Consider the following 18,094-nt stretch of genomic DNA (forward strand, 5'->3'; position numbering starts at 1 on the left):
AGACAGGTGTATACATCAGCTTTTGGGTCTTTTAAAACAAACTTACTCAAGAGTTTGTCATGCAAGATAATTCCAGAGAGCTCTTAAAGAAGTTTCACCACGTGCATTATTAAGTCATTAAGGACCCTAACCCTAAACTTTAACCATTATCTTAATTTCATGTTTATATTTCATTTATCTCTCTTAATTAATTACTTTTTTTTCTCTTTTAACAATGATGTGTACTTATATCTCTTTGTTTTCTGGGATCAATGCTATTCCCACTTATATCCACATGTCCCATATCTAAATGTGTTGACCAGCACAATGTCTCCCCTGGCTGTCTTGCCCATTATACAGCCTTTTTTGGTCAGTAACTTATTTTTCAATAACATAGTTAAAGTTATTATTTTCTAATTCAATGTAAAATAATTAGCCTTTATGAGAATAAAGAGTAGAAATCATCTGACTCATGAGATGAATACTTACAAATATTTCAATGCTGGTAATTCAAACAGGTAGGGATCTTCAACAATTGTTAGAGGATTATGACTGAGATTTCTGAAAAAGCACAGTGGAATTAAAATGATGAGCCTTTTAAGTATGCACAGTGGCAATTGTCTATATATATGTAGTTATGGAACTTAAAATCATTTTCTATCTTCATCTATAAATCAGCCTTATAATTTCTAAAGCATTCTTGGGGAGCTACATGGGTCACTGGAAGACACAGAAGAGAAAAAGAAAACAAAACTGCAAATGAACAGCAAAGAAAAACTCTTCCAAAGAACTTTTTAGTCAACACCCTTGGAAGGGATTGGTTGTTTGGCCTAGCAAGTCAAAACACCATGACTTTAGATTAGGTGCCAAGTCCATAGATGTGATGCTAGATAGTGTAAACAACCAAAGGAATAAATAATTTGAGTTTCTCAAAACTTGAATATCTCAAAAGACACGCAAGAATGTGAGGGCAGGTGTTTAGCGCAACAGTTGAGTTGCTGTTTGGGATGACTGCATCTCATATCAGAGTGCCCGGTTCTACTCCATTTTGAATCCATCTTTCCACTAGTGTGCAAGCTGAGGCAGCAGGTGATGTCTCAAATATTTGGGTCCCTGGTACCCACTCAGAGAGATCTCTATTGAGTTTTAGACTCCCCGCTTTGGCCTGACCCAGACTAGGCTATTGTAGCCATTGGGGAAGTACAAAATCCTGTCTACCTCTCTACTTTTCAAATAAAATGAAAGTAAATTAATTTGCTTAAAAAGGCACAAAGACAAGGCCCAGCACTATGGCTAATTGGCTAAAATCTTTGCTTTCAATGTAATGACATCCCATAGGAGCACCAGTTTGTGTCCTGGCTGCTCCACTTCCCTTCCAGCTCCCTGTTTGTGGCCTGGGAAAGCACTGGAGGACGGTCCAAAGCTTTGGGACCCTGCACCCACAGGTGAGACCAGGAAGAAGCTCCTGGCTCCTGGCTTCAGATCAACTCAGCTCTGGCCATTGTAAGTCATTTGGGAAGTGAACCAGCAGATGGAAGAACTTCCTTGCTGTCTCTACTTCTCTCTGCAAACCTGACTTTCCAACAAAAATAGATAAATTCTTTTTAAAAAAATCATAAAGGCAAGTCACAGTATGGGAGGAAAGATTTATAAATCATCTCTCTGATACAGGATTAGTATCCAGAATGTCCAGACTATATAAGGAACTCTTACAACTCAGTGAAAAGGAAAGCAATTTTTTTAAATGGGGAAAGAATTTGAATAAACATTTAAAGAAGACATATATTGCCCATATACATGAAAAGACATTCAATGTCTTAAGTCATTAGAAACGCAAGTGAAAACTACAATAAGATGCTACTTTAATCACTTGCTAGGAGGCTAAATCAAAAAAACAAATGTTGACATATTTTGAAGAACTGGAACCCTACTACTAGGCAAGTGGGGATTGTCAAGTAATGTAGCCAGTGTGGAAAAGAGACTGACAGTTCCTCAGACAAACTGATCCTAGTTACCATATGGTCAGAGTCAAGGCACTTCTTCCTCCCACTCATCCAGATCATGATTTTTCAAGTATTTATCTCTGAAGTGATGAGTTACCTGTGCACAGTGGGAACCTTTGAAGTAGACAAGGGTGTTGTTTATGTTAAGCTGTGGTGTGAAAAACAGTAAGAAAACACATTGCTGTATTTCTGATTCCACACACATTCTGGATGCATGTCAAGGAAATATGGGGTTTTTTATTCTTTGATGGTCATGGCCTGTTTAGATTCACAATGAAGATTCTCCTCTAAGCCTGACTTTGCAATAGCTCATGCACCTACTCTGTGGTTTTAAAACTCAGTTTCAGAGTTCACTTTGGGTTTGAGTGAGGGGCTCAGGGGGTGAATCACGGGGGCCCTCAGGGCCATGGAAACTGGAGTGGTGCTTGCTCATTAATGCCTCCTTTGTCAAGACCATGATCAACACTAGGGAGAAGATGGCATGTCAGCTGTCACACAGACTTGTCAGCCTCTTTGTACCTTGGTTTCCCCAAATTGGAAAAAAAAATGAGTGGATTATAGGGCATAGCTTACTCTCAGCTAACGATAATTATAGGTTTTTACACATATGCAGCTGTTTAAAATGTGTTTGTCTTATATTTCACTTACAACTTCTGCAAAAACTGCATCCCATGCCATGCCTGAAATGTGCCAAAGCTCAGTTCTGTGAGTAAATTGCAACCAAGATTTCTATAAGAAAGCATAAATCAAGAAGCAGAGAGTTATTCTTTGTAAACATTCATCATTCAGCAGTGGTCCTAATTTGTACAGGTGAAACATCACCTCCACACACTCAAGACTTCCCAGTTGGAAGACTCTGGCTTCTGACTTAACACTTTCACATTTACACAGGCGGTGCATTAGGTACACCAAACCACACGCGACAAATACTTGTGCTCAGTGATCTTCATTTCCTCTCTCTAGAACAAGGTTTCACAACTTGAGCCCTTTAGACATTTTGAGCTGGGTAATTCTTTGTTGTGGGTATCCGTCCCTTACATGGTACTTGTTCTACAAGAACTCATGGCAATTCATTTTGCAGCACCCTGGCCCTGGCCCACCAGCTACCAGCGGCATGTGCACAGCTGCCGGATAGCACCTGGCACAGAATCATAGCAGTGGAGAGGCACAGTTCTGTGATAACCCACTCTGACCTGGGTGTCTTGGAGTATCTTTGCTAGGGACTGAAAGGTTGGCTGTATAATTCTAGTTAACTTTCTACAAGCAGAATTTTAATCATACTTCAAAATAAATAACAAGTGGGCTATATTTAGGATTGTTTTGAGTCCAACACTGTGCACCACAGGTAGTTGAACTGCCACCTGAGATGCAGTTTGAATCCCGGATGCTCCGCTAGTAAGCTAACTTCCTGTTAATTTGCCTGAGAAAGTAGTGGAAGATGGCCCAAGTGCTTGGGGACCTCTGCACCCACTTGGGAGACCTGATGAAACTCCTAGCTCCTCGCTTCAATTTGACCCAGTCCTGGCAATTATGGCCTTTTTGGCAGCGAACCAGCAGATAGAAGATCTCTCTCTCTCACGTGCGTGATCTCTCTCTCTGTGTCTCTTGATCTCTCTCTCTCTCTCTCTGTAAGTCTGTCTTAGATAAAACATCTATCATAATTCCAAATGCAATGAAATTATAACTTACAAAAACTGCAAGAAAGGTAGTGGTTCAAATGTATGTCTTTCAATAGACTGTATGTTGTTACAGGATAAATCCCTAGGGAAAAGAAAAGGAAATATTGCCTTGATTATCTACTTTAGATCTCTAATTAGCAGGAAAAAAAACAGGACTTAGAACTGAGAATATGGCTTCTGTGCTTTTGTCTGAATGCTAAACCTTGGATTTCTGTCTGAAGTTTCCAGAACCTCTAATCCTACTTGCAACTTTCTATAATAGGCTCACCTTCATGCTCTTCACAAGTAACATATATAATTAAAGTCTTGATAGATTTGGAGGGCAAAATTTTCTGATAACAGGAATTGATTAGAACCTCTCTTCCCTCTTCTGTAATCCAGAGATAGTTTACGTCTCTCAGTGTGTATATCCATTTCTTCTTAACACTATTACCCTTGTCTCTTCCCATTTCTTCAAAGCATAAACTCCTTGAAAAACATGGACTTGGTCTTGTTCATCTGCATTGACCACCAAGTTGAAAACTCACTCATGGAGGTAGGGAGGACTAGCATTGTAGACAGTGGGTTAAACCACCATGCCTGTTCAAGTCCCAGCTGCTCTGCTTCTGATCAGCTCACTGCTAATGTATCCGGGAAAGCAGCCATCCATGTAGAAGACAAGGATGGAGTTCCTGGCTCCTGGCTTTGATCTGCACCATTACTGGCTCTTAAAGACCTTTGGGCAGTGTGCCAGAGCATGGACGATCTCACTGTCTCCCTGTCTTATCTCTCTCATCTCTACCTTTCTTCTATCTCTCTGTTGCTCTTCTTTCAAATAAATATTTTTAAAAATAAATAAAACTGGCTCATGGAAACCAAGCAAACAAAGATATTTATGAAATAAGTGAGTAGCTGTGGAGTGAGTAGAAGAATGAAGAAGGTGACTAGTTTTAGAGGATGTGGTTGTAGAACTCCATGACCCTGCAGAGCATTGTCATCTACGTAGTGCTTGTTGAGCATGTTTGATCTATGTGCTTGTTTTCCCTGTTAGATTATGAGCTCCTAGAAGGGTAAGAATCCTGCCTTACACATTTTTGCACCTCAAAAATTAAGTAGCATGCTTGGCATTCTCTTTCACATTTTAAATCTGATTGGCTCTTACAGTGATGTGAATAATACAAGATCAATAGATACAGAGGTAAACATGCATGAACATATAGTCAGCAAGAGGGACTATACAATAGACTATCATATCGAGAAGTGAACATACATTGCAGTATGCATCTATACTTCCAAATCAAAGATAGACTCCCACTGAGACTATTAAATAAATCTTGACATTAGAATGCTGAACTTTCTGTCATTGTCTATACTTACAATGGCAGGATACACTAAACCATCAGAATGATGAACGTAAGACTGTTTTTGAAGGACATACTATTGTAATAATATAGGGGAAATCAGTGGGAAGGAGAGGAATTGGGTGGGGAAGGGGAAATTCCCAAGCCTATGGAATTGTATCAAGGAAGGAAGGAAGGAAGGAAAGAAGAAAGGAAAAAAGGAAGGAAGGAAAGAAGGAAGAAAGGAAAGAAGGAAGGAAGGAAGGAAGGAAGGAAGGAAGGAAGAAAGGAAAAAAGAAAGGATGGAAAGAAGGAAAGAAGCAAGGAAGGAAGGAAGGAAGGAAAGAAGGAAGGAAGGAAAGAAGGAAAACGAAACAAAGGAAGGATGCAAATATATAGGCTATCATGCAGTCAGCTTACAAAGGCTGTCCGGGTAGAAGCAATACTGAGCAGTTTTCTCATTTCTTTCTCTCCAGACTGTGTTTGCCCAGAGTGTAAAGGTACCCAAGACTTCCAGTACAGAAGTGGCTGTCCCCTTACGGCCTAGAGGGTTTGGTCTTATGCCTCATACAATGAATAGAATGACACAAATATGTCATATGAATTATATATGCTAATGAGTACCAATAATTAGCCTAAGAAGGATTAATGATTGTCTACCTCTATACTACTTCATCGTCATTTTAAACATGTTTTCTAAAATCCAGTGTAACAATTTCTGCATTGAAACACAAATCCCAATCTATCCTCCTGGTATTTTAAAATTATTGATGATATTAATTCTTCTTTTCTCCCATTTATTATTTCTAAGATACAGTTCTATATGCTCTGGGATTTCCCCTACCCCCTCTCCAAATTCCCTGTCCCCTATACTATTTTTCTGTTATTTCTCTGTTTTGCTATTTAGTACTTAGTCTAATTCAGGTTAAATTATCAAGCAGTTTTGAATTCATAGAATTCACATTCATGTTAGTGGTCTATATTTCAATTCCTTTAGGCAAATATCTAGGGTCATCTTTAATTCCCTTTCTTCTACTAAATCTTCTGAATCAGCTTTGTAAAATATTTTTCCATAAAGGTCAGATGGTAAATGTTTGAGGCTTGGTGGATCACATACAGTCTGAATTGCATTTTCTACCTTGTTCCTCTTTTGCTGGTGCTTTTTTTCCTTTTCTGGCTCTTTGTAAATGGGAAATCATTTATACTCAGACCTGGACAGGATTTGATTCATGAGGTATGGATTAAATACAAATGTAAGCAAATAGAATATAAACATGATGTACCAAAGTCCGTTGTGTGTCTATAATGAATCTGATCTTATCACCACTCTCCTGTGTAAGTGAAGTTTCCTATCTGGGTCTTGTCTATATAATTTTTTAAATGCAAACTGCATAGGAGGCATTCAGTGTATTAGACCATACTCAGACTTCTAGAATTGCAGAATTGTATTACTAGAAGAAACTCTAGAGATTATCTGGTTTGAACCCTTATTTATTTTACAGATAACCATAATCTCATAAATTAAAAAAAATCACATAAACTTACAGATACTGCAGTGATATCAAGCCTTCAAATGAATCCTTATGTAATTCAGTCAAACGATTATCACTGAGAATTCTAGAAAATGAAAAGGTTATTTCAAGAAATAAAAGCAAACCAAGGACAACTTTTTGCTACATAGGAATTACTCCATAGGTGGAGGTGACCTCAGAAACCGTGTCACTTAGGTAGTAGCTTCATTCTAATTTCAAGTTGATGCTGCAGATTCTATTTTTATTTGTAACTTTTCTTCATTCATTCCATTTCTAAACACACACACACACCTACCCACCCTTCCCACCAAGTCATATATTTAATATCTACTCTGCAGATCACAATAATTCTGGGAGGCATCAAGATTGGCAGAACTGCCATCTTCTCCAGTCTTTTGCTAAACCTAAACCTCACCATAGAAGGCCCAAGTAGCCATGTTGCCTTCAAGCTAATGTAGACACAAGGAGAAATAATAATGACTGAATCGTTGCATCCCTGCATCTCATGAGGAGACCTGGAATGAGTTTTAGGCTCTCAGCTTCACTAGATGCAGTCCTGGCCATTGAAGACATTTGGAAAGAGATCAGTGATGGGAGCTCACTCATTTCCCATGGCCCTTAACCCTGTCTCTCAATCCTCCCAGCTCTAGGTCTCACAAATAAAGTTGATTAAAATTATTTTTCCTCTCAGCCATCTTTACCACCCTCATTTCCATAACCCAGAGAAAACAAATTTGTTTTCCTATGAAATGAGTTTCATTTCTCTTACAATTTGGGGAAACAAAAATCTCTAAAGAAGAAATGAATAAGGTAATATAAACTATGTATCATACTTAAGAGATTCATAATTTATGAATGACTTGTAGCAATTTTCCTCTGAACATATGAGGTATCCATTTTCATAATCCCTTTTCCTAGGGTTAGTTTGTTTTGTGTTTTATTTTAAAAAAAAAAAAGGATTTATTTACTCTTATGTGAAAGGTAGAGTTGGGGGAGCCTGCTACAGCGGCAGCAAGGCAGGGAAGATGGCAGATGTGATCAGCAACTTGTGACAGTACAACATCCAAAACAAGGAGATCATGGTCAAGGGGGAAGAAGTCGTCTTCGGGGAGTTCTCCTGCCAAAGAACATCAAGACCAACTATGTGGCGTGGGGGACTGAGAAGAAAGGCCAGCCAACAGAGTACCACATTTTGGACTTCATCCTGTTCCTGTTGAACATGTGCACCTTTCTCATCCCGTTTATGTCCACCATGCAGCTACTGGAAATAGTCCTGTGGTTAGAAGTCCTGACTGCCAAGATCTGCTTAGTTATCTTAATGGGGAAGCATCAACATGTGCAAGTATTGTAGAAGCGCCCTCTGCAGATAGGGCTGCAGCCACCTACTCAAGCTAAACGAGCTGCAGATGGAGTTCTAGCAGAAGTCAAGAAACCACGAATTGAATGCGTACTGAAGAATGTGTACATCTTGATAATCAGAGACTGGCTGCTCGTTTGGAGGGTCATAAAGAAGGAACTGTACAGACTGAACAGATTAGGTCTTTATCTGAAGCCATGTCAGTAGAAAATATTGTGCAATGAAAGCCAAACTTATGGTTAAGAAACAGTCTGCTGTCAACACTGATCTGGATGATGATGTCACTGACATTAACCAGGGGAGTTTTGTAGATGCTGAGGTAGATGTGACCTGAGGTATTGTCAGCATGTGGATGAATGGACAACGATCTTGCAGAGCACAGGAAATAACTTTTCGGAGAATCTTTTTGCAATTCTTCAGTCTGTGATAGAGAAGGGTGGGTACCTGAACAGTGACCAGCTCCAAATGCAGCCCCAGTGGATCCCACATTGTGTATGAAACTGCCTAACCCGGCTGCATACAACAGATATGATCAGCAGAGATTCAAAGGAAAAGAAGAAACAGAAGGCTTCAGAATTGACACTGTGGACACCTACCAAGTTATGAGACTGAAACTCTTGCAGGAGGGTGCATCTGCCTGCAAGACTCAGACTCGTGCAGCACAGCCATACCAAGACCAGTTTCATAAGCAAGACCTTCTCCAAATCAGAAAAAAAAGTTCTCAAACACCCATCATCATAATTCCCACAGCTACCACTTCTTTAGTAACCATGTGTAATGCAAAAAGCCTTTACAGGATTTAAAATCGGTCTCATCAGATGTAAAGAAGAAACAGGATTGTCAACAAGAAAAACTCAAATTCAGAGAAGAAAAGACCAAATGCAACCAAGCGGCACCACAATTAGTGCCACAGTACCTTATATGGTAATAAATCAACTCCTTAAACTTTTGCCTCAAGATTGGGATCAGGTTGTGGCAATTTTTGTGCAAGGTCCTGCTTGGCCGTTCAAAGGTTGGCTGCGGCTTTTGCCTGATAGATCACCAGTTGACACATTTGTCAAAATTAAAGCCTTCCATCTCAAGTATGATGAAGTTCATTTAGATCCAAACATTCAGAAATGGGATGTAACAGTATTAGAACTCAGCTACCATCAACGTCATTTGGATAGACCTGCTTTCTTGAGGTTCTGGGATAGATACTGGATAGATACATGGTGAGGCATAAATCCCACTTGAGATTCTGAATGTCTTGGTTCCCTCTTTTCTGGAAATCTGGACTAAGAAACACGGATATACGTTGATACAAAGACTGAGACTCAAGCTGTATGAATTTATCAGGAGCCTGACCATTGAAGAAGGTCACACATCCATCTCTTCTAAACTTTCATGTTTTGTGCTTCAAAGGGGTGAGGCTTCTCATCCAGAAAAGCAAACTTTTGGCTTACAGCTGTTTTTTTTTTTTTAATCTTAGCCTTCTAGTCTGTAATTGAAATTGTAGATTTTGATAGAAGTTTTTTTTTCATTGATTATATTAACATTACTATAACTTTTTTTTGGAAACTAGAGACAGGATATAAATACGTGTATGCTTAGAGATTATAAGGCTTTCTAAGCCATCTTGCTTCTGATTTTTTATTGCTTTATTAATTCCTTTTGCTGAAAATACTATGTTATGAATGGCATTAAATTGTACTCTCTGGAATTTCCAAAAACAAGCAAAGGGCTTTGACTAATTTGAATGAATCAAAATATCAGCCTAAAAATCTACCACATCTGCATTTAGTGTATTTACAAAGGAATAATGAAAGCATCAAGAATAACTCTTCAGTTTTGGTTGAATTGTTCAGCCTTTATTCAGACTTTTCCTTATGCTTAATACAGTTAATAAATGTAAAAAAATGAAAATAAAAAGAGTTTGGCAGAGTGCAGTAGCCTAGTAAGTGACTAAAGTCCTCACCTTGCATGCACCAGGATCCCATATGGGTGCTGGTTTGTGTCTCAGCTCCTCCACTTCTAATCCAGTTTCCTGTTTATGGCCTGGGAAAGCTGTGGAGAATGTCCCATTTCCTCGGGCCTGTGCACCCATGTGGGAGACCCAGAAGAAGCTCCAGGTTCCTGGTTTCAGATCATCTAAGCTCTGGCCATTGTAACCATTTGGGGAGTGAGCTAACAGCTGGAAGATCTTTCTCCCTGTATCTTTCTTTGTAAAGATGCCTTATTTAAATAAATAAATAGGAAAAACAAGAAATATTTTCTAAAGTATATGTAAACCAATTGCTTCTACAAACAGGAAAATGATGAAACAACAGGAAGATAGACAAAGGGCAGAAACCTTAATGAAACATAAGTGTTCAGTAAACATTTTAAAGATATTTAAATTCATGGGTAATCAGAACAATCTGAATTCTGATGAGTCCTCTTTTATTCACTTGCCTTAAGCAAAGCAATGGAGAGAATCCAGTGGTGAGAAGGTGATGGGAACTGATTGATGCCATGGGAGTAAATGATGCTATGGTCTGCTGACTGAATGGTAAGCTGGCACACAACTTTGATGACATTTAAAAGTATATCTGATTGGTCTTTACCCCAGCAATCCCATTTTTAGATTTCACTCTACAAAATGCTTTTCCATAATCACAAAGAAATGTGTGCTGCAATTGTGCATGAAAATTTTAATATAATCTAAAAATCCATCAATAGGGGAATTATTAAACTATGATAGAGACATATTGGGGAATATTATGCAGTAACTTATAGGAAAAAGCTAGTCCTCCAAGTGTAGGGAGGAAAGAATCCCAGGACACATCATGAAGTTAAGGAATCAAGTTACAAGGTGTAATTATTTAGGCACAATAAGTACATATGTGTATATCCAGCCATACAACAAGCTTATTTTGTTAAATGTAAACATGTATGTAGGCAAATGCAAGATAAAAGAACTCAAAAGGCATGTACTAAAGTCACAAGCAGTGCTTACCTGAGAGGTAGAGAGTTATGGTATAAGGAAGGTTTTCCTATCTCTTTATTTTCATTTTTTTATCCACCAGAAAGAATCACATAGGACTTAAATTATAGAAAATAAATTTAAATTGACTCAATTCAAATTCTATGATTGGAGCAACTATCAAACTATAATCAATGGATACTGATTTTTGTCATGAAAAGGAAATGGCTTTTCTTAGAGGTATTAACCTCCAAATTCTAGATCAAGAAAGAGCTTATGAGGCTGTCAGGTTTTTGTTGTTGGTAACCATAGTTAAAGAGAATATACTCACATTTTCTCAGCCCAAGGATATGATTTCCATACATTTTCATCAATGTAGGAAATAAAGTTTTTCTGGAAATTTCTGTAAACAAAGAGTTCATATCCATGAATTGAAGAATGAGGAGAACAAGGAAAAGATTTCTGACAACCTCATAGGGCTGTTGGAATATGGAAATTATCACCAGCTTTTCAATGTCCAGGTCTCTCAGATTGCTGGTTTGCACAGCCAGTGAAGTGGTAGTGTAGAGGGCCTGGCACTCATTCATAAGCATTTGTCTGCTTTATGCTCACCAATAAAAAGTGTCTAAACCTGAACACATCTCCCTCCACTTGTTTCTCCTTTCTGATTGCTCACTTCCTCCTGTTAGAGCACCATCATTCTCACCATCATCCATGATAAACTGTGACACCAAGTGCTTTTCTTTTCTAGACACTCCACCCCACATCTCTGCTCAGTCATGAGATTTGACCTTTCTCTGTCCTCTCCTAAAACTTTCCATTTCCATCAGAGCAACTTACATTTAGCTCCATTCTCACTTTAGTGCTAGATTTTCATGGAGTTTTTCTATTTGGTCTCTCTGAATTAAGAATCTTTCTCTAGGGTCCGGCTGTGTGGTGTAACCAAACATTTGGTTGCTACTCCAACTCCCTGCTAATGGCCTGGGAATGCAGGAGAGGAAGGCTCAAGTTGTTGGGCCCATTTGCCCATAAAGGAGGCCAGAAGAAACTTCTGGCTTTAGCTTAGTTCATCCCTGGCTGTGATGGCCATCTGGGAAGTGAGCTAGACAATGGAAGACATCTCTCTCTCTCTCTCTCTCTCTCTCTAGATCTCACTATCACTCTTCCTGTAAATCTTTTAAATATGTTTATATATTTAGAACTCATTAATGATATTACATTAAAGCCTTAGGACCATGCACCCAAGAGGGAGACCTAGAAGAGGTTCCGGGCTCCTGGCTTTGGATCAGTGCAGCTCAGGCCATTATGGCTGCTTGCGGAGTGAATCAATGGACAGAACTTTCTCTCTCCTCTCCTCTGCATAACTACGTTCAATAAAAATAAATGAATCTTTTAAAAAATGGATCAGGAAAGGAGCAAGGCCAATCACAGTGAGACTGGAGAAGGAGCACAAGAATAAGGAGGAGAAAGAGGATAGGGAGAGTTGAGAAGCAAAGGATCAAAATAGAAAGGCAATGTAGATTGTGGACACAAGGAAGGCACGGGAAGATCCTGAAGAAAAGGCTGACAGGAAGCATGTAAGGAACTAAGAGGAAGGGCAGGTCTTACAAGATGGTGAAGGTGCCATTGTAGGTGTTGGGAGCTGGCACAGGCACTTGGTGGAGCTTCTGACTTGGGCTGAGCCCAGTACATAACAATGTCTCATTTCTGCAGGTACACAGCTTGCAAATGTTGATATTCCGTGAGGTGGTCTTTTCCTTTTGCACAGTCAAGGTATTTACTGGGATGTAATTTACAGAAGGTTGAGTTTTAAGTTCCAGATTTGAAGGTTGACCTGTGACTGAAGTAAAGTTTGAGTGCTGAGTCTGAACCTGGTCTGCGCGTGCAGCTGTAATCTTCTTCAGGGATGTGGAATGTTCAGCCTCTGCAGTAGGCACTGGCATTTTGTTAGGCTCCAGATTCGAAGGCTGAACTGTGCTGCTGGGCAGCACTGGATGCTGAGCTTGATTCTGACCTGCTGTTGAAACTGTTATCCCATAATACACTGGGGATTGGGATCCAGCCTGTTTAGGTGCCTCTGTTGGCTGAGCTGGAGTCTCCTGCATAGTCACAGAAGGGTTAAAGTCTGTAGTAGGTGGTGGAATTTCCAAGTCCAGAGGCTTAACTGTGACTCCAGTCTTGTTTGGATACTGAGTCTTAAATTGTTCTGGATATGCAGTTACCACCTCAGAGTGAATTGGCACTGATGTTACAGCACTCTTCGTGGCTGTAAAATATTCAGCATCCATACTGGGTTTGGGAGTCACAGTTTCCCCTAGATTCAAAGGTTTAACTGTGACCTTGAGTGAGGTTAGATGTTGAGGCTGATCCTGACTTGGGGTTGGAAATGGTCCCTCCTGATTTATGGGAGCTTGAGTTACTACTTCCATTGAAGTCTCCTTAGTGGTTGGAGAAGGTTCAACCACCACACTGGGTTCTGGAGTTATGGTAACTTCCAGGTCTACATCCAAAGGTTTAACTGTGACATTGGTTGATGCTAGCTGTTGAGGCTGATCCTGACTTGGGATTGGAATTGTTCCCTCCTGATTTATGGGAGCTTGAGTTACAACTTCCGTAGGAGGCTGAATTGAAGTCTCCTTAGTGGTTGGAGAAGGTTCAACCAAGATACTAGGTTCTGGAGTTATGGTAACTTCCAAGTCTACATCCAAAGGCTTAACTGTGACATTGGTTGATGCTAGTTGTTGAGGCTGATCCTGACTTGGGGTTGGAAATGGTCCCTCCTGATTTATGGGAGCTTGGGTTACAACTTCTGTAGGAGGCTGAGCTGGAGTCTCCTGAGTGGTTGGAGAGGGTTCAACCACCATACTGGGTTCTGGGGTTATAGTAACTTCCAGGTCTACGTCCAAAGGCTTAACTGTGACATTGGTTGATGCTAGTTGTTGAGGCTGATCCTGACTTGGGGTTGGAAATGGTCCCTCCTGATTTATGGGAGCTTGGGTTACAACTTCACGAGGAGGCTGAGTTACAGTTTCCTGAGTGGTTGGAGAGGGTTCAACCACTACACTGGGTTCTGGAGTTATGGTAACTTCCAGGTCTACATCCAAAGGCTTAACTGTGACATTGGTTGATGCTAGTTGTTGAGGCTGATCCTGACTTGGGGTTGGAAACCGTCCCTCCTGATTTATGGGAGCTTGGGTTACAACTTCCGTAGGAGGCTGAGCTGGAGTCTCCTGAGTGGTTGGAGAGGGTTCAACCACCATACTGGGTTCTGGAGTTATGGTAACTTCCAGGTCTACCTCCAAAGGTTTAACTGTGACATTGGTTGATGCTAGTTGTTGAGGCTGATCCTGACTTGGGGTTGGAATTGTTCCCTCCTGATTTATGGGAGCTTGGGTTACAACTTCTGTAGGAGGCTGAGCTGGAGTCTCCTGAGTGGTTGGAGAAGGTTCAACCACCACACTGGGTTCTGGAGTTATGGTAACTTCCAAGTCTACATCCAAAGGCTTAACTGTGACATTGGTTGATGCTAGTTGTTGAGGCTGATCCTGACTTGGGGTTGGAAATGGTCCCTCCTGATTTATGGGAGCTTGGGTTACAACTTCACGAGGAGGCTGAGCTGGAGTCTCCTGAGTGGTTGGAGACGGTTTAACCACCGTACTGAGTGCAGAAGATATCATAACTTCCAGGTCCAAAGGTTTCCCTGTGACTTCGGTCAGATTTGAACGCTGAGTCTGAATCTTGTCTTGTTGCAGGCCTGTAGAATGTTCAGACTCTGAGGTAGTGGGTTCTGAAATATTAGAAGGTGTTAGGTCTAAAAACTGATCTGTGATATTGGGTGATACTGGAATTTGAACCTGGTTCTGTCCTGGTGTTTGAACTGTCATCTCATAATATGCTGGAAGTTGAGGCACAATCTGTGTAGGCTTTGTAGGCTGAATTTGTGTCTCCTGCCTGGTTGGCAAAGGTTCATTCTCTGTACTGAGTTTTGGAGTATAGATAAGTTCAAGGTCAAATTGTTCAACTGTGACTTCAGTCTGGTTTGGGCGTTGAGTCTGAACCTGTTCTGGGTTCCCTGTCACCTCAGGGAGTTTTGGAGATGTGGTTGTCCCTGGAACTGTCAAATATTCAGGGGGTTCTGAAGCAACAGTAAGCTTCAGTTCCAAAGGTTCATACATAGTGTTAGACAACATGAGATTCTGAGCTTGATTTTGACTGGCTGTTTGAATTGTCTGCTCCTGATATACTGGAGCCTGAGATACAACTCCCTTTGGTGGTACTGGAGAGTAAGTTGATTTTTCTTTCATAGTTGGAGAAAGTTCACCACCTATAATGGGTTGTGGAGCTATGGTAAGTTCCACGTGCAGAGGTTGAAATGTGATGCTGGGTGATTTCAGATCCCGAGCTTGATCCTGAGCTTGTGTTGGAACTATCGCCATCTGATATTCTGAGCCTTGAGCTACAACTTTTTTAGGTGGCTCTAAAATCTGGGCTTGGTCCACCAGTTGTGTTGGGGAATGTTCAACCACTCTCATGGGAACATGGAGTTGAGCTGAGGGTTTTTCCTGGGCTGGATATGACTTCACTTGCTCAAGAAGCTCTAGGATCTGAGATAGAGCCTCTTGTGGGACTGGAAAAGGTGCCATCTTACTGGGTGGCTCTATAGGCTGAACGGTGGCTTCTTGCTGGATGGGAGCTAGTTCCATTCCAGGGAGCTCTGGAGGTGGAGCTGGAGCCACCTGTTGGTCTGGAGAGGGTTGCACCATAAGAGAGACCTCAGGATGCTGAGCTAGGGCTGCCTGCTGCACTGGATATGGGAATTTTGCAGGATGATATGGGATCATTTGCTGAGGAAGAGAAGATTCCACCTCCCTCCGAGCCTCTGAAAGTGTTACTGCAGCCTCCCGGGGGTCTACAGTTGGTTCTGTCTCTTTATGTGATTCTAGAGGCTGAGATGAGCCCTCTGGCTGGGTTGGAGAAGGCTTAGCCTCAAGAGGCCATGAAGGGTATCCTGAAGATGCTTCAATCTGCTTAAAAGGCTTTGGTGGTTGAGCTAGAGTCTCCTGTTGCAATGGATAAGATTCTCCCTTTGGGGGTAGTTCTGAAGGTTGGGAAAGAAGGTCAAGCTTGGTTGGAGAAAATTCAGCTTCTTCAGTAGGAACTGAAGGTTGAGCAAGATTCCCCTGCTGAGCTGAAGGAGTTGGAGCTGCTGAAGTTGGCTTTGGAGTTATGTTAAGCTCAAAATCCACATGTTTCACTGTAGTTTTAGAAGACTTTAAATACTGACCTTTAAATGTTATTTCTGGATCAAATGGTGAAAATGTCATATCCTGTGAAGGAAAAATATCACTAGTCTCAGAGGATGTGGAGGGCTGAATTGGAAGTTCCTGTTGGTGTGCTAACTGTTGAACAGCCACAGGGGGCTTTTGAGGCAGAGCTGAACTCTCCTGCTTGCTTGTAAAAGGATCCTCAATGATTTCTTTGGGCTGCGTTGGAATCCCTGCATCAACCGGTGATTGCTGAGCTGTATCTGGCAGCTGGTCTTTCAAAGGCTCAGGCTGCACAGAGGACCTTGTGAACAGAGCTGGGGCATCTTTTCGGGTTGAGATTTCAAACTGATTTGCAAACTTAGAAAGTTCAAAGGGGATACTGTGCAATGTTGGATGCTGAAATTGATTATGAATTGGAGGAGAAGCCATTTTGTTGGGATTCTCTGGAGGTTGAGCTGCAACTTCTTTAAAGATCCCTGATGGTTGCATCAGGGAATCTTCAACCTTCTTGGGGGTTGGTAAATTCTCAGCTGTGACCTTCTGCTTGAATGAAAGCAATTTCTCAATCTGAAAACCTTTTGGATGTTGAGCTGCAGCCTCCTGCTGAATTGGCAAGACTTTCAGTGCTTTAGAATGTTCTATGGGAAGAGTCGGCACCTCCAGATGGGTTACGGGATTTGCTTCATTCGATGGGACTGAGAACTCATCTATAGTCTCATTTCTGACTGGAGAAGTCACCACTTCTGTTGTAGGTGCCGATGTTTTGGAAAGGTGCATATATACAGGATTAATAGCAAAACTGGACAAAACTGAATCATAATCATCATAGTAATCTGGGAGTGAAGAGGTCACATTCTGATGCTCTGGAGACTGAGGTTGTTCCTGCTTTGGTGGTGGTGGTGAAGGTTCCATTTTATCAGCAGGTTCAGAAGGTTGGGGTTCAGTCCCCGGCTGGCTTCCAGATGCATCAGCCCCCTCAGAAGATGCAGGAGGCTTCATTGGTAGCTTCTGGTCACTTAGATAGGGTTCAGTGTCCACAGAAGATGCAGGAGGCTCTGTTGGGGCCTCCTGCTGGTCCAGGAAAGGTTTATCCTGTACAGAAGACTCTGCATACTCACCTGGCTTCTCTTGTTCATCGGCAGAAGGTTTTGTCTCCACAGGCACTCCCAGATTCTGAGCTGGTACCTCATGCTGTGTTGGAGAAGATTCAACCTTTTGGGTAGGCTCTGAAGCTATCATAATTTCCACATCTGCGGATGAGGAAATTCCGACTGTAACACTGGGTAGGTTGCCATGAGTTTGATTTGCATCTTCATTTGCTACCTCATGACCTGGTAGAGTCTGAGGAGCTTGGCCTAGGACCTCTTGCGGGCCTGGAGGTTCGGTTTCCTCAAGGGGCTTCCAAGGCTGGGCTAGGGTTTCTATCGGGCTTCCAGGAGGTCCCACTTCCTCAGAAAACCCAGAAGGTGTCACTGGCTGTTCCTGCTCACTTGGATAAGGTCCAGTGTCCATCGAAGGGCCAGGAGGCTGTGCTGAAGCCTCAGGGAGGTCTGAAAAAGGTTCAGTATCCACAGGAGACTCTGCATACTCAGCTGGTTTCTCCTGTTCATTGATAGAAGGCTCCATCTCTGAAGGAGCTCCCAGAATCTGGTCTGGCAGGTCCTGATGGGTTGGAGAAGTTTCAACCTTTTGGGTTGGCCCTGCAGCTATGGTAATATGCCAAACTACACGTTTAATTGTAACACTGGGAAGATTATCTTGATGATTTTGATCCTGACTTGCAGGTTCATCTGTCTCCTCCTGACTCAATGGAGCTTGAACTATATTCTGGATAGGAGATTCTGAAGCTTGAGCTGGAGACTCTTCTTGGGCTGGAAGTTTGACTTCCTCAGGGAGCTCTGAAGGCCTTGCTGGAGCTTCCATCTGGCTAGCAGGAAGTTCAATTGCTTCAGGAGACATAGAAGTTGGGGCTGGCTGCTCTGACTCATCGGGTAAGCTTTCTGTGCCCACTGGA

General features: G+C 41.5%; 1 protein-coding gene and 1 pseudogene across 1 annotated transcript in view; one reads left to right on the forward strand and one right to left on the reverse strand.

Annotated features, from left to right (window-relative positions):
* The window catches only part of LOC121162484 (leucine-rich repeat-containing protein 37A2-like), a 29,429-nt gene extending 14,456 nt beyond the window's left edge, over window positions 1-14,973 (reverse strand). The window contains exons 1-8 of the mRNA XM_040989504.1: window positions 14,418-14,973; window positions 14,266-14,303; window positions 12,422-12,735; window positions 11,145-11,216; window positions 6,526-6,597; window positions 3,672-3,743; window positions 2,631-2,711; window positions 469-540 (exon numbers count right to left, since the gene is read on the reverse strand). Coding sequence (XP_040845438.1) covers window positions 469-540; window positions 2,631-2,711; window positions 3,672-3,743; window positions 6,526-6,597; window positions 11,145-11,216; window positions 12,422-12,735; window positions 14,266-14,303; window positions 14,418-14,697 — 1,001 coding nt within the window. The 5' untranslated portion in view covers window positions 14,698-14,973. The remainder of the gene's footprint in view (window positions 1-468; window positions 541-2,630; window positions 2,712-3,671; window positions 3,744-6,525; window positions 6,598-11,144; window positions 11,217-12,421; window positions 12,736-14,265; window positions 14,304-14,417) is intronic.
* On the forward strand, window positions 7,369-9,742 carry LOC121162485 (annotated as a pseudogene).
* Window positions 14,974-18,094: the final 3,121 nt, after the last annotated feature.

This window comes from Ochotona curzoniae, unplaced genomic scaffold, assembly GCF_017591425.1.
Source record: "Ochotona curzoniae isolate NIBS_2020 unplaced genomic scaffold, NIBS_Ocur_1.0 contig_523, whole genome shotgun sequence".
Classification (NCBI taxonomy): domain Eukaryota; kingdom Metazoa; phylum Chordata; class Mammalia; order Lagomorpha; family Ochotonidae; genus Ochotona; species Ochotona curzoniae.